This window comes from Poromitra crassiceps (genome assembly GCF_964638095.1).
Source record: "Poromitra crassiceps genome assembly, chromosome: 13".
NCBI classification, from domain to species: domain Eukaryota; kingdom Metazoa; phylum Chordata; class Actinopteri; order Beryciformes; family Melamphaidae; genus Poromitra; species Poromitra crassiceps.
This window is the reverse complement of record NC_139644.1, coordinates 23,530,970-23,547,206: the sequence shown is the minus strand read 5'-3', so window position 1 is coordinate 23,547,206 and position 16,237 is coordinate 23,530,970. Positions and strand designations below refer to the sequence as shown.

The 16,237-nt window shown below is 44.0% G+C and overlaps 1 protein-coding gene and 1 pseudogene across 2 annotated transcripts in view; one reads left to right on the top strand and one right to left on the bottom strand.

Moving 5' to 3' along the window:
* Positions 1–1,942: 1,942 nt before the first annotated feature.
* Positions 1,943–16,237, bottom strand: part of ints1 (integrator complex subunit 1) — a 32,240-nt gene continuing 17,945 nt past the window's right edge. The window contains exons 34-48 of the mRNA XM_083649413.1: positions 15,301–15,469; positions 14,369–14,495; positions 14,140–14,255; positions 13,876–13,963; positions 13,490–13,737; positions 7,683–7,812; positions 6,634–6,767; positions 6,316–6,508; positions 6,049–6,173; positions 5,399–5,508; positions 4,810–4,923; positions 4,643–4,713; positions 4,450–4,541; positions 3,263–3,372; positions 1,943–2,937 (exon numbers count right to left, since the gene is read on the bottom strand). Coding sequence (XP_083505539.1) covers positions 2,822–2,937; positions 3,263–3,372; positions 4,450–4,541; positions 4,643–4,713; positions 4,810–4,923; positions 5,399–5,508; positions 6,049–6,173; positions 6,316–6,508; positions 6,634–6,767; positions 7,683–7,812; positions 13,490–13,737; positions 13,876–13,963; positions 14,140–14,255; positions 14,369–14,495; positions 15,301–15,469 — 1,943 coding nt within the window. The 3' untranslated portion in view covers positions 1,943–2,821. The remainder of the gene's footprint in view (positions 2,938–3,262; positions 3,373–4,449; positions 4,542–4,642; positions 4,714–4,809; positions 4,924–5,398; positions 5,509–6,048; positions 6,174–6,315; positions 6,509–6,633; positions 6,768–7,682; positions 7,813–13,489; positions 13,738–13,875; positions 13,964–14,139; positions 14,256–14,368; positions 14,496–15,300; positions 15,470–16,237) is intronic.
* Positions 8,585–9,784, top strand: LOC310787807 (septin-8-A pseudogene; annotated as a pseudogene). Its single transcript has one exon. The product of its transcript is annotated as a septin-8-A pseudogene (transcript).

The following is a 16,237-nucleotide window of genomic DNA, read 5'->3' as shown; positions in this document are numbered from 1 at the left end:
ACTCCAGGATCCCTCCGCTGGTCACATTCCTACTCACTCCACATTCATTGTCCTGTTTTATATGAGCAGGATGAAGCAGTGGGAACCGTGCGCCGGGCATCCAAGTATGTCAGAAACAGGATTTTACAAATCAACAAACCCATGGCGGCCTCAAAAAGTTGCACCAGGAAGATAACTGAGAGTGATGGGGGGAAAATGGCCGATGGAGGTGGAGGCTCTTGGCAGCATCCACACTGGTATGATGAATCAAGGCAGAGGTTGTTAACTTGTCAGTGGTCCATCAGAGCGCTCAGCGACAGCCTGCCCCCCTCCCTCCACTTCCTCGTTAGCTGTCACTCATCTCTGTTCCGCCTCACTGCTGCCCAGCCAATGGGATGCTGGCGCCTGACCAAGAGCCCAGGCTGCTAGGACTTGTGTAGTAAGTTGATGGATAACCATAAACAGAGCTTTCAGCTAGTTATAGGACACCTTACAGGTGCAATTAACACATCGCCCAGAAACAGCAGTTGGAGGCTGTTGACGGTTAGGGCAGGATGTATCATATTGGATTTACACATGATCAATTTAAACATACATGAATGAATGTACGTGTACTGTATGTATGGGTGGATACATATTAAAGAATTAAAATATTTGGGGTCATCATCATGGGATATCATGGTTTTGAATCCCTCTCATGATCATTGTCACACCTCTCTTCCATCATTCTTCCTGACACATTAATAGAGCAGAAACACCTGAAACTAATGTTATTCCTATGTTCTGTTGCTTAAATACAGTAGGTGAAAGGCAGTTTTCATTTTGCATTATTATACCTCACAAAGTAGCAAGCAGTGAACAGGCAGCTTTGAAGCATTTCCCCAGTTCTAGCCTCAGTTACTGTATGGCATTTTAAAAGGAAGGAGAGCTGCAGATAGGCAGTGCTGGCCTCGCTGAGACAGACTGCTCTCAACGGTCCAGTCAGCGCAGCTTTCCGAGTCGCCTGTTAGTCCTGAATGACGGATTCCACTGACCCACCAGTGTGGGCATGTCTCGCCCTCACGGAGGATCCAACCTTCACCATACAGCCGCTTCATCTCCACATTCTCTCAGGTAACCAAACACCACCAACAGCCTCTGTGCTGCCCACATCACGTCTTCAAAGGGCCCTCGGCTCTGTGTGATTGAACAATTACCGCCATGGTTAATTTACCATCAATAGGAACGTCCACTTTCCTGGTTTACCGGCATGCCTGCACATTGTTTAGCTTATCCCTTTGACTCCATCAAGAGGTTTTCAGCTGAAGTCAGTGGCACTGGGCAAAACAACTCACACTTTCATGGCAAACTGGTTTCCATCACAGCGTGAGCACCGTGCCTTTAATTTGTCTGCTACAGCCCAGTGAAAAGCAAGCGGACCTATGACAGCTGTTTCCACTTTTATCAGCATACAAGAATTATTGGAATGAAATGAAAGGGCACAAGGCCTTGCTCCATTTATTTTCTTCCCCCATCCGTCTTGTTTGAGGTGCTGAAATATTAATATGAGGGGTAATAATTGGTTCTTGTGAAATTTCCGTGCTTTTACGATACAATTTCAACACTAAGCTGCTTTTTCGAAATTAAGCACAAATTCATAGTGAGTTTCATACGTATTAGCACAGCAACACGTATCTTTGTTTTGGTTTCAGACTTAATTATTTGAATGTTAAATAAAAATACTGACTCTGAACTTTAAATGCCAATTGTCAATTTGAGGGTATTCCTATGATATGGATAGGATGAACAGTAAAAAAAAACAGCCATTTGTTTATACCATTTAAGTGCCAATGGTATTCATTTTTGTATGCATGTAGATTGTTACAGTATATTGACTTCTGAAAGTCATAAACATTAGACAAAATTATTGGAGAACAAAAGTGCTGCCCTAATGATGCCAGTAGCACTACCATGAGATGGGATGATCACATTTATTTCAATGTACCAATTAAGCTCAAAAGTGAATTGCACAATTCGCCCTTTAGCCCTATACTGATGTCATTTCACATCCAAAATATGGAGCCAAAATTAAAGTGAGTCACTGTCCAAATACACAGAGCTCTGTAGCAACTGATAATGTAATTACTGTAATGTAATAACTTAATAACAAATGTCATTATAATTTCCCTCTAAAAAGGTTGAAAATGTATTAAACGTCAGTCGTGTTCCTTTTTATATGCCGTTGCTTTTTTGCTTTGTACAACTGCTAACATTTTGTTTGTTTTAGGTCTTTGGTTTATTTGAACTTTTATACATTATAAGTATATAGATATGCTCATAAAGGAGAACAAGTTACAATGAAGGGAAAATCCTGTACATGGCTGAATATAAATGACTGTTCTCTAGCTGTGCGGGCTACAATGCGGCAATAAGTATATAGGAAAAAGTATAAGAAATTACATTACATTACAGTTACATTTTAACTGGTGATGTTCTTTATAATAATGTTGACTAATGTACGGTACCAACTCCAGTTATTACATTCATCTTATATTTCATTATCCAGCAATTTACTACATCAACAGGTTTTTATTTGATTTTCAACTCATTTAGAGGGACATTTTATTACATTCCTACAAGTTATTAAATTATCCAGCAGTTATTACACCATCAGTTGCTACAGGCTCAGTGAAGAGTCCTTCAATCAATACAACTTAAGGGCCACAGTTTCCATCAATCTGCCACAATAAAATTACAGAACAGGTTGAGCTAAAGGCATTAAAAAAGGTATATCTCTGGAATGCAAAAAATGTCATGACACCGCTTCTAGTCAGATGTGGAGGTGTAGGCCTACTCTTCTTGTTTATGTTGTTGCTTCCATATGAAGGACCTTCATCGACTCTGCGATCATTGAACTGGTGTCAATTTGTCCATAGATGCCCACTAAAAACGCCTTGTGGAGCAAGATGTCTGCATGTTCTAGAGAGAGACAGAGAGACACAGAACAGTTACAACATACAGGTATGGATGTGTAACCTACCTTGATTATCTTTTTTTACTTTGATTATTTTTGATTACTCAATATACTTCAACAAAGCACACATACACTCAGTTAGGTTGCATGTTTCGCTAAAAGGCATTTTCCTGCTGGAAAAATAAGGGGTTGTTGTCTGACTATAATGTAGGACAAGCATAGCATAGCTGCTTGGTATCAAGTGTTCATTTCCTACCAAACCACTGTCACCCAGTATGTAAAGGTAAAGTCCCTTAAGTAAAAATATGTGATTAAAGAGGCTAGTCTTACCTTGACAGAGAAGCACATATTCTGGAAGATTCCTGAGAGCAGTCTGCACCACGTCAAAGTTACCGCTGCCCATACAGTACATGAAGGTGGGCAGGAAGTCTGTTGCCAGGCTGCGCCAGAGAAAACACACAGTATTACTTACCGACAATGCGGTGAAAGGTAGCAAAGAAAATTAGTGCAGTAGCTTCTGGTCAGACAGCCGGAGATCTGTTCCAACCAGCAACTTTTTCTAAACATGCCTCTTTTTGAAAGAAAGAAAAAAAAAGGAATCTGACTATTTTAGTATTTTTGTTGCATTACTCTAATGTGGAAATTACCTAGACCAGATGCACAAACTATAATGTCTTTCCAAGTGTGGCAGAGAGAGTACAAAGTTAGCAAGGCAAAGTGACAGGAACAAGTACAAAGTTGGCAAAAGTACAGTTATCAGAGATGGCCATTTTAGAAAAATATATACTGTACAGTGTACACGGTACATGTTATATTCACAGGTTATATGCATGAATTGTATTGTATTGCACATGTTAACTGTATAGGGAGGTGGGAGCTGCAACATCAGTGCAGGAGCACAGTGCATTATTTGTTAGTGTTTCCATTCACTTCCTATGCCAGTTCTTGGTTAGTTTGGAAATCATAATTTATTCCCTTTTCCCCCTCTCTTTGGCATTTCACATTACAAACATATCACGGAAGCATTAATACCAAAAAGGAAAAACGATTATTTTGATTATCGATTAATCTGTCGGTTATTTTCTTGGCTAATCAATTAGACATTTGGTCTATGAAATGTCACAAAATGGTGAAAAATGTTGATCACTTTTCCCCCAAAGCCAGATGACATCCTCACATGTGTGCTTTTGTCCTGACCAACAGTCCACAACCCCAAGATAATCAGTTTGCTGTCATAGAAGACTACAGAACCCAGAAAATATTCACATTTAAGAAGCTGGAACAAGATCATTTTACTATATATTTTTCTTAAAATTAAACTAAACGATTAATTGATTAAGCTGTCGATTAATTTTCTGATGATCGACTAATTAATTATTCATTGCAGCGCCACAAAAAACAGCAGCAAGATGCCAATCTGTCTTTTTCTCTCCGCATATGGTGTTGTTGTTCCACCATGCCTCCCATAGGTGGCATGTCTCAAATTGAGAACTGCGTTAAAAGTGCTGTGAACTTACCAGGGATTGTTCTGGATACAGCGCAGTGCTAGGCTGAAGGCCATGTTCCGACACAGCTCCTCAGAGGTAGCCATTAGTCTCTGGAGATCGTTCTACAAACAGTAACAAAGGGTGGTGGTGTTAATACATGTTACACAACACAGAGGCACTAGACTTGACCTTTTTTCTTCTGTTGCTGTTGTTCATGACTCACAATGAAGTACTGGATGATTTCTGGACTCCTCCTAGATTTCTCATCCACCTCCGTCAACACCTCCAGTACATCTATAGCAGATGGCAGATACAAATCAGCATAGTCACAGTGCTCATCCTTATTCTGGATTTGTACATGTCAAATTGCAGAGGTGGTGTGTCAGTTACCCTCGACTGCCTCTCCTCTGGACATCTTTTTCAGGTACAAAGTCATGTCACCGGCAGTCAGCGACACAGATGCTGACATGTTGACTAGGGGCAGGGAGCCAGCGGACGAGTCGTCTGACAAAAAGGAAACAAAATATATAGTAGTTATATAGTAATATATAGTTTCTGTACAAATTGTAGCATTTGTAGAGCCCACAAAAGACATTACAGCAGACGGTCTGTGGGTTTAATGTTTACAAACCCAAAATGTAAATGGACTGCATTTATATAGCGCTTTTATCCAAAGCGCTTTACAATGTGCCTACATTCACCCATTCACACACCGAGGGCAGCCAGCTGCCATGCAGGGTGATGGCACGGCCATCGGGAGCAATTTGGGGTTCAGTGTCTTGCCCAAGGACACTTCGACATGCGGACTGGAGGATCCGGGGATCGAACCACCGACCTTCTGGTTAGTGGACGACACGCTCTACCTCCTGAGCCACAGCCGCCCCAAATGTAACCATATAACACGCGTTAAATGTTCTGTTTCAGCTATACATGTGTGCACAAGCTTTAAGCGCGCTGATATGGGAGCAGTGCTGCTTACCATCTCCGTCTTCAGCAGCAATCTCTGCAGAAGAGCTCTTCACTGGCAAAGTGAGTCCAGCCAGCAGAGACTTCAGCTGGAGCAGGTCTGGGTTTTCTGAGCACAGGGCCCTGGTAGCAGGAACAGCAAAACAAAAACTCATGTCACCAAATTTGTTGCAGTAATATAAAAAGTAACTCATTCATGCAGGGTTTTTCCTGCATAGAGAGTTACGAGGTGGCAAATAGCTCTTGACAAAACTCTGACAGGCGTCTTCATGGAAAACACTATTTTCTAACAAGCGTTGCCTTGGTGGACTTCTGTCATTTGTAATTGCGGCGTTACGCCGATGTGTTGACAAATTACATGTATGGTAAATATTCTTTAATAAAGTTATTTGTTTAAGAAAGCAGCCTTCTAAGTACCTTTGCATAGTCATATTGGTGCACAATCCCCTTAGAAAACATCTATATTGATTCCAGCAAAAAAAACACTATATCGGCCGCCTATCAGTAATCGGTGAATTTCTTTCTCAACTACAATCGGTATCGGTCTCAAAAATCCCATATTGGTCGGGCTCTAGGACCACCTCTTCCTCTTTTTGAGCCATGAAAACCCCTTTCGAAAAATGTATTGTCAAAACGTACATATGGCTGCACTGATAAACTTACTGCAAGATGTCACAGTGCTTCTGTAGATAGGGAATGGCGGCAGCTGCATCATGGGTAATGTACTTTTGCGTGAACTGGAGAAACTTATTGATGAAGGCCAGTGGAGAACGACTCCTCTGAAAGTTCTGCAAGAAGCATGTGGCACAAACATCAATCAACATTACTGTAGACCTCTGATTTGTAAAAACTCATATAGAAACAGATATCTATGTCTAAACTCGACCCTAAATCCTGCGGTGTCAGTTCCTAAGTGTGTGAGCCACCCACCTGAAGGACCTTCATGAAGGAGAGAAGGCAGTCTTGCAGTGCCCTCTGGTGGTCGCTGTGGAAAACAAGCGGCTGCAGCAGCTCCAGGATGGCCAGCGTGTTGGTGAAGAACGTCAGGTGGTTCTGCTGCCGAAACTCCCGCAGGTTGAGGTGAATGCGACCGTGTAGGAGACCCCCAATCATGGGCAGGTGTCTGACCAGAAAGGCAAAAGAGTGTGTGAGTGTAGATTGAACCACAAAAACGAGGAAGGGAAGGGGGGGGGGGGGGGGGGGGTTGGGGGGGTGCAGGAGCATACATTTCACCCCCATCTAATTTACCTGAGCAGAAGGACAGGGTGGGACACAGCCAGTTTCCTGCAGGCGAGGTTGGCGTCAGACATTCGGCTCTCAGCAGACTTTGAGTCTCCTGTCTCAGCAAGCAATGTGACCAGGCGATGGACCAGGACGTCAAGCTGAGAAAACAAACATAAAGCAAGTAATGACTTTGTAAATCCCCACTCATGGTTACTGCATTTCCAATAGTATAAAAAAAAGTATAAAACACAAGGGATATTGTGTTTTCTTGGTGTAGTCAGAGATACAGCGGACAGAATAGTTCTTTATGTATATGAGGAGCGGATTGTGACAGTTGTGTGAAAATTCAAAGCCAAAGCCGCGTATGCGAGCCCGCAGTGGGCGAGCCTCGGTAGCACGTTTGATTTCTAGTGAGGTTAAATTTCCACTAGAACAAAACATTTACTTTTTCTTTGATTAAGTTGATATGGCACGGGGCATCCGGGTAGTGCGGCGGTAGATTCCCTGCACCAACACGAGGGTTCGCAGGTTTGAGCCCTTGTGTTACCAGATTAAGGATCCAGATTCAGTTCCAGTTATGGAGCAGCTGGTTATATATAGACTGTCCATAAACTCACTGAGGTATGTATGCATGTTTAAACAAGAGGCACTTGAGCTGCCTAATGTCTTGCCATAATTACCATGATATATTAAACATAACTAACTACCTATGCTAATTAGGTAATTAATTAAGCTAATTAAAGCATTAATTAGCACATATTTCTATGTCAACATACTTGTCCTCACATAACACACAGGAGGTATCATTATAGTAGCTTCAAGAAAATCAGTTTTTCCTCATTAATATGCAAATGTATGCAGTTCCAATATCAGATCATCTACTCTATAGGGTGAACCAGTCGTGTGAGTGTGAAGTTTCGTTCATGTATTTTTCTTGAGTCACAAGAATGCCTCTACACACAGACAGATGGACAGACAGATGCCAGCGTACCATGGTGGAGGTGGAGGGACATCAAAATGCAAAGGAGTTGGCAAGAACCATGTCATCTGTGAAACATGCAAGAAAGCTTTACCTTGCAGCTGCTGCCGTCTGCAGCCCCTCCGCTGCGGAAGGTGGCGTCAGGCAGGCTGACATGTTGGATGACCTCAGGGAAGTGCAGGTAGATCTGAAGCAGCAGGTTCTGGCACCGCTTACTCATTGCACTGGGGGGGGGGGGGCGAGGGACCACAAAAGTAGATGCTATAGTTTAGGGAGAAGCCACTAAAGACAGTAATGTGACACTCACTTTAACAATTCACATGTTATTAGCTTATGACTTGTCTAACTCAACGGAAGTAGGCTGCGGGTATAAGCTCTGCCATTGGTGCCGTTGCAGGTACTGGATGAAATTACATGTCAGGCATTTGGAGAGTGACTTATAGAGCTGCTGGCCGCAGCTAAAAATATGATATACATATGTATAATATACATACAAACATAAAATCATCTTACTACTATAATAGGGCAGCATGGCACAGCAATGCACAATGGGCCTTTTTCACAGCTACCATTTTGTGTCTAAAAGGCAGGGTAAACACAGGTGCCGAGCTAGCGAGGCCGCACAGCGGGCGAGCACAGGAAGGAATCGAGCGCACGTGGCGGGCAATCTCTGTTCTCTGTCTGTCCTGTTTCAATTTTTGTCCCACTATTTTGTCCCACGTATGTGAGCTGCAGGGTCGCACTAGGAATCGAGCGCGTGTAGCACGCGAGATGCCTAGTAGTAGTAAACGCCGCCGTATTATAGTAGTAATGTAATTGCTCGAGGGACATCACTGGTGACATCATCACTGTTGACATCATCACTGATCACTCACTGATGACATCACAAATCCATCCCTGCAGAGCCTATAATTAGGACCGGTCCAATTCGAGATTTCGATATCACCAATTCTTTGCCTCTGCTCGGCTCAACGCACACAAACACCATACTGCACCATGGCTGCCACGGATGTTGACATATTCCCAAATGAAAAGAAGCGTAACCTGACTTTGGATGGCCATGTTGGAATTGACAGCCTGCCTGATCAGCTGGTCAGTAAATCGATTACACAGGGGTTCTGCTTCAACATCCTCTGCGTAGGGGAGACGGGTATCGGCAAGTCAACGTTAATGAACACACTCTTCAACACCACGTTTGAGAATGAAGAGGCCAGCCATGACCAAAATGCTGTCTACCTGCGAACGCAAACCTACAACCTGCAGGAGGGCAATGTCCATCTCAAACTGACCATTGTAGACACTGTGGGCTTTGGTGACCAGATCAACAAAGAGGACAGCCACAAGCCCATCGTCGACTACATCGACACTCAATTTGAAAACTATCTTCAGGAGGAGTTGAAGATCAAGCGCTCGCTGTTCAACTACCACGACACGAGGATCCACATCTGCCTCTACTTCATTGCGCCTACAGGACACTCGCTCAAATCCCTCGACCTCGTCACCATGAAACAAATTGACAGCAAGGTCAACATAATCCCTATCATTGCCAAAGCGGACACAATCTCAATGAGCGAGCTTCGCAATTTCAAAATTAAGATTATGAGCGAGCTTGTGAGTAACGGCATCCAGATCTATCAGTTTCCGACAGACGATGAGGCTGTCGCCGAGGAAAACGCCTCCATGAATGCCCACCTGCCATTTGCTGTGGTGGGAAGCGTGGAGGAGGTCAAAGTGGGGAACACAACATTGAGAGCCAGGCAGTATCCCTGGGGTGTCGTGCAAGTGGAGAATGAGAGCCACTGTGACTTTGTCAAGCTCCGACAGATGCTGATCAGGGTGAACATGGAGGATCTGAGGGAGCAGACCCATGACCGCCACTACGAACTCTACAGACGCTGCAAACTGGAGAAGATGGGCTTCAAAGACACAGACCCTGACAGCCAGCCGGTCAGTCTTCAGGAGACGTACAAGGCCAAGAGGAAAGGGTTCCTGGGTGACCTGCAGCATCAAGAGCAGGAGATGACACAGATGTTTTTCAACAAAGTGAAGGAGATGGAAGCAGAGCTGAAAGGTAAGGAGAGAGAGCTGCACCACAAGTTTGAGCAGCTGAAGAAGAAGCACCAGGAGGAGAAGATGAAGATTTCTCACAGGGAAGGCAGGGAGGGACCAAATAACCCCGTCTCTCCCTATCGTTGATGTTAGCGAGGGCCCGCCAGTGGGTTCTCTCCTGGAGGACTGTTGTGCTCAGGGCTCTCCCTGTGGCTTGGATAGCGATGCACTGCATCGTCTCCACACACTGCTTACAGAGCTTGATCTTGTAGAAACCCAGCATGGTAGTGACATTGAGCACCCTGGCGACGATGGCACTTGCCTTGTAGCTCCACTGGCGCTGCGTCAAACCGGTCTGGAAGCGGTCAGACCTGGAGGGCATGGTAGTGACCTTCAGACCTGGAGGGCATGGTAGTGACCTTCAGACCTGGAGGGCATGGTAGTGAAAGCAGAGGCAGAGCGGGCTCCTTTGTTGTAGAGGAGGGGGGAGGCCACCTCCGGTTCCACTGTGGGGAGCTGGGAAACCCCTTGGATGCTCTGCTCGCATCCTAGCTTTGGGAGGCGACACCGGGGATTGGACCCTTGCTGCTGTAAGGGTGGCCCCAGTTAACTTTGAAGAAGTCGAGCAACACCGAGAATAACGGGATCACTTGCTTCCTATTTGCCCTGGGCGACTCGAGCAGTAAGCTGTCAAACATGCAACCGCTGGTATAATTTTCAACTGCTGTCCCTTGGATCTCCAGTTAGAACTGCCAGTGCCTCACACACAGACAGGAGTATTAACCCTAACTTACATGTCTTTGATGGTGGGAGGAAACCCACACGAACACAGGGAGAACATGCAAACTCCACACAGAAAGCACCTTGGGACGGACCGGGGTTCGGATCCTGCGAGCTTCTTGCTGTGAGGCAACAGTGCGTCATCAGTCAATGGTCACCACTCAACGATGATGACCATGACGTTATCGCTCTGGCCACCACTCGAGGATTGTGGGGCATGACATCATCAGTGGATATGACATCACTCGATGATTGTGGGCCACAACATCATCAGTAGTTGGCATTTGCATGCCAGTTGAAAAGTCCCACCTCCGACCCTCAAAGCGTTCCAGCTGCACAACACTGTTGTGTGACGTCACCCATCACCCAATACCGTTTTGTGTGTTGGGTGATGTCAGACAACTCATTCTCCGTGAAGTCGTGGGAGATTACACCCCCACCTTCCCTGAGTTTACAACTTGGAGCTCCAACTTTGAGTGGCGTTCCAGTGTACTTTTTCTAGTAGGTCAGAAAATCCCAGTGTCCCGAGTGGTGGCTGATGATCATAAATCACTGATGTCATGCCCCACAATCGTCGAGTGGTGGCCAGAGCGATGACGTCATTGTCATCATCGTCGAGTGGTGGCCAGAGCGATGACGTCATTGTCATCATCGTCGAGTGGTGGCCAGTGGTGACTGATTATGTTATACACACTGATGATTAGGGATGTGGTGTCGGTTAAACATTTAAACATCCGCTACCCTCACTAGTTGGCACCAAAATACTAGTCGGTTAATCTAATAATGAAATAATGTTTGACAGTAGGTTGAGCCAGACCTTTGGCACAGCGCTAATATGGAGATAGGTCTGGTAAGCGAGACTAGCTTAGGACTGTTTAATTGTTATTTGTGAATATGACCTATTCCCTCATGAAGCTAGCAGCTTAGTAACAAAATAATCAAGACTCTAAATCCCTGATGTAATTGAGTTTTATAGCCTGGAGTTTATTGGCAGTGACTGGTTGGCTGAATTTGTGGAGCCACAGAAAGTTTGTTACAGCTTTTACACCCAAGTGAGCTTTACTGCATAGCGGTACTAATGTAAAGCAGATAATGTTCCAACATTGCCAGAAAATGAGCTGGGTATTGTCACAATCACTTCATCCATCTCTTCCAACTCAGTGATGATCAATAGAGCAGTATATTGATATGAGACCACAGATTAGGGAGCATGACAAAGCATTTCACTATCATCTATAAAGGGACAGTAGATGTTCATTAATCCAAACTGGGCACATTGAATAACATTTGATGAATGAAAATCAGAGCTATTCCCTTTTCAAGTCACCGCGGTTTCATCAAATCCTCTTACTAGCTAAGGCTCTTGTCAGGCTCAAATGATGCACTCTCTACAAATCAAAGAGTTTATTATTACAGCAACGCCTTAAGCAAATCACAACGACCTTGACCAAGTAAAGACTCCACTACTTGTTCAATAGTTGATGTGTAATTGGAATAAACACCAGCTTATCTGGCAGTGAGCTTTTGCAAGAAGAATGCTTAACATACAATCGTGTTTATTCAACACAAGGCCAAACCCTTTACTTAAAATATATATATATATATAGCCAACCATGTTTTCAGTAGCAACCATTTTAGCAGACAGCTTAGCTGTACTTAAAATATTGTAATTCGGAAGCTAATTTTGCCTGACCTTGGCCAAAGTTTCCTCATTAAAGTGGTTTAATAAGCAGAGACATATTGATGAAAGGAGGTTTTGTTGCACCCTGATCTCTGACAGCTAAGTCAGAGCAGCACTTCACAACACAGGCGAGTTTAGAGCTTCAGCCCTAATCCTCTTGCCTTCATTAGAACACACTGAGCGTTTAAAGAGATCATACTACACTACAGACGACTCATTTCACACCAATAGACCTCATTATGGACTTCTCCCTGCTCCACAGTATTGTGGTTGACAGAGGAAGTCTGAAAAGTTCATCTGCGCCGAGAAGGAAAATCTAGTGTGATTTACCCAAAGTTCATCAGCGCACCATAACAGGAGAAAAAAAGACATTCCGTGTTTGGGCTAATTAGAAAGAACAAAACAACGTGTCAGATTGGATCGCCTGCGGGCATTTTGGTGAACCTTGTACAACAAGATATGTTAAGTGTATGTGTCTTTAACTATGGAGGGAGGGGGCAGAGGAGAGAGGAGTTGAAAAAAGAGACAGCAATACAAAGGTGTCTATATTTATGTATTTTTATTAGGGCTGTCAATCGATTAAAATATTTAATCGCGATTAATCGCATGATTGTCCATAGTTAATCGTGATTAATCGCAAATTAATCGCACAATTTTTTATCTGTTCTAAATCTACTTAAACCAAGGTACCTTAAACATGGGAGCTTTGTGCAAAGATGCACTGTTGTATTAATATGGGTAGTAGCTATTCTCATTAGTATGGGTAAGTATTTGGCCATTGGTATATTGTTATTATTGCTACTAGTTACTGGGAATACACATCTCTCAGGATGCTCTGTGTGAAATTAACCTGCTATCCAGGAGCAGCTGTGTGCCAGCTCTCTCCCCCTCTCGCTTTCTCTCTTGGTCTCTCTCTCCCGCTCTCCCGTTGGTCTCTCTCTGACTCTGGTCTGATCGCCCTCCCGTCTTTCTCACTGTCTGCCTCTCTCTCTCTCTAGTCTCTCCCTCTCTCCGCCCCCCGCTCTCTGTCTGTGTGTGTGTGTCTGTGTCATGTGTGTGTGTCTCTCTCTCCCTGCAACGATCTGATCGCACTGACGCGCTCTCTCTTTCTCTCCCTCACCCAAAATGCGGGACATCTTCTCAATTTTAAGCTGAACTTGCCATTATAACAATGTTCTTCCTCCTTTTCTGCTCACGGAGGTTTCTTTCTGCTTGCTATCAATGTTACTGCTTCCTGATTTCCCAAACTACGGGTCGGACCAAGGCTCAAACATCACAGAAAGTGCATGCGTTAATCGCGCGTTATAAGGAATTTGCCTTTACGCGTTATCGCGTTAACTTTGACAGCCCTAATTTTTATACTAGCTGAAAACTGGTGCAGCTTACTGTACCTGTCCTCCCATTTCTTTGTGCAATTGATGAGATACTCTGAGAGTTTCTTGATGTTTTCCAGGTCTCCGTTGCAGCAGGAGTGAAGCAGGGGAAGCCTGGCCTGTATGAGGGAGCAGGAGGCCTGGTCCAGGGTGCTTTTGTCGAGGGGCGAGTCGCGACCGTTCAGCTCCGACTCCGATAGAATCAGGTCCACCAGGCTGATGAGCTCCTCCGGGTTGAGCCGCAGCACAAACTTCTCAGTTTTCTTCTGCGTAGACCAAAAGGGAAATGTATGAGACATGGGTTTTGTTAGAATGAACTCCCACTGACTCTAGATTTATGTCTCATTAAAAATGCAGGGGAAAGTGTGACAACTTGAACTTTGTGTGTGGGCTTTTCATCCTACTTGAGGGATCTTCTGGTCACGTCCCTGCCAGATACGCGGGATGTGGCTGCAAGCCCACAGGAAATCCAGGGCTGATGATGGGTCCAGTCTGACAACGTTAAAGTCATTAAAAAGTAATTTCTCACAATAGCAAATAATATTATGCTCAAAGTCTCATCAGAAACAGAACAAATCAGTGCTGGCTAATGACATTAATCTATTAAGAGCACACAAGACAGTGATGACATTTAACGTTTTTATAAAATTTTTGATAACATTATGCACCTCTGGTCTTTCCGCTTGCTGAGAAGAGTGCTGATGCACTGCAGGACGGTCGTCCAGTTCGACTGATGGGTAAGCAATGCTAACAGGTAGGGTCTGTAGGCAGGGGAGCCTCGTCCCTGAAATGAGCAAACGGTAAGAAATTACAATTACTAACACCGCATAAAGACCGACTTCAGTGTGATGAGGCAAGAGACCTACATCATCTGCTGAGTATCAATGCATATCTTACCTTGTTGAGGGCAAACAGCAGTTTCTGTTGAAGGTCTGGACACACCGAAGTGACCTCAGGGTCAAGATGTTCCAGCCAATCAACCAGCAACCCTGAACTCAGTCCTGTCCTCGTCACTTCACAGGTGCTGAAAAAGGTGAAACTGAAACGTTACCAATGTACAAATTTGAACTACATCTATTGAATTCATACAGCATTCAAGACCCCGGAAAAAAAAAATTGTGCAATACGTCCACTATAAATAAGAGCCCTCCTGCAGTGGCCTGCATTTGTCAAAGTTTACCTGAACATTATGATGATTTTTTTAATGGCAAGTGTTGTTGAGATTTTTTTGTCTTCTGTTCAGAACAGTACAAGTGGGAAATTATTTTTGTTCTTAGCCTTGGTTTCAGCTGAGCATGTACAGGCAATGGTTGCTGAAATATTAAACTAACTATTGTGTGTGATGTGGGCTCACAGTGTATGAAAACAATCCAAAATCTCGTTTTGTGTGTTTAGCCCATTCAGCTATGCTATCAAATCAATTAAACATGTAACTTGTCATCTTGTTTTACAGAAGCTCTCAGTATGTACTCGCCTCATTGACAACATGACTGTGATTTCATTGTCTAAGAGGCAACATGGTGAGGATTCTGTGGAGTGTTATATGATTTTTCCCAACGTGTGAAGGTGTGTACAGTCAGTAGAAAGAGAGTGTGAGTGTGTGTGTGTGTGTGTGTGTGAGAGGAGGTGTGTACAAGTCAGTAGAAAGTCGCAAAACCAATGAAGGATTTCCAAGCCAAATCGAATACGAGTCTACAAGCAGGTACAAGGACAGACAACAAGTACCATTTCGGTATTTTTTTCACGGCCAGCCATGTTTGTCATTCAGTCCTCTCAAATATAAATGTTTCTTGCATGACTTGAGAGGGAAATAGAAATGCGGTACTCACTTGTTAGAATCGACTTCCTTCTTCACAGCCCTCTCCTCACTCCCCTGAAGCAGCAGTGAAATCACCATGGCAACAGGGCCAGCTGTCCCATTCTGTGTACCAATAGTCATCAACAGAGACAGCAGCTCCTCCAAGTAAGGCGACTTCACCTCCATCAGTCCCTGTAACACTGAGGAACAAACAACATGCTATAATAATAGGTTTTGGACAGCTGCCATTATTGCATCCTTATGTCACCACGTCAAAAGTTAAATGTGGAAACATCTTTTCTGGCTTAGTGGCAGCATAGTGCAGATAATGCACATCTATGCAAGAATTTACATTATGCAAGAATTTCACCCTGGCTAAATTCCTGTGAAATTTCTACACAGGCCTTCCTTCAACCATGGCCACCTAATCATCCCTCGTTACTTCATTGGCACAACTCTCCACCGTGACAGCTGATGTGTGGTGAACTCATCGGTGGTGGATGAGTTGAGTTCCCCTCCCCTGATATGTACAGTATCTTTCGTATCTAGAAATGCGCTATATACATGCAATCAATTATTATTATTATTATTATTATTATTAAGTTCAAAGAGGTCAAAGCCAGTCACTGCTATGGCTGGTCTCATTTGGTATCAAGGAAGACTAAAATGTTACGGTATAATATATAAGGGTTGGGGGGATACAGGGACAGTAAAGAGGCAGAAACTACATAAGCAGGTCTGAGGCTACTGTGCCATATAGCCACCAATTCAAAAAGACAACAATACTACGGCTAGTGTCACGGTCCTGCTTGTGTACAATTGTGTACTAGTTGGGCTGTCCATCAGGAGGCGTAGCTGAATTAGTGACGTGATGTGAATGTCCTTATATAAGGCTTCCGTAGTCGTGTCATCCCCTCTCCCCCTTTTCATAATGGCTCACGAGATGGATGCGCCCAGTTGCCACAGCG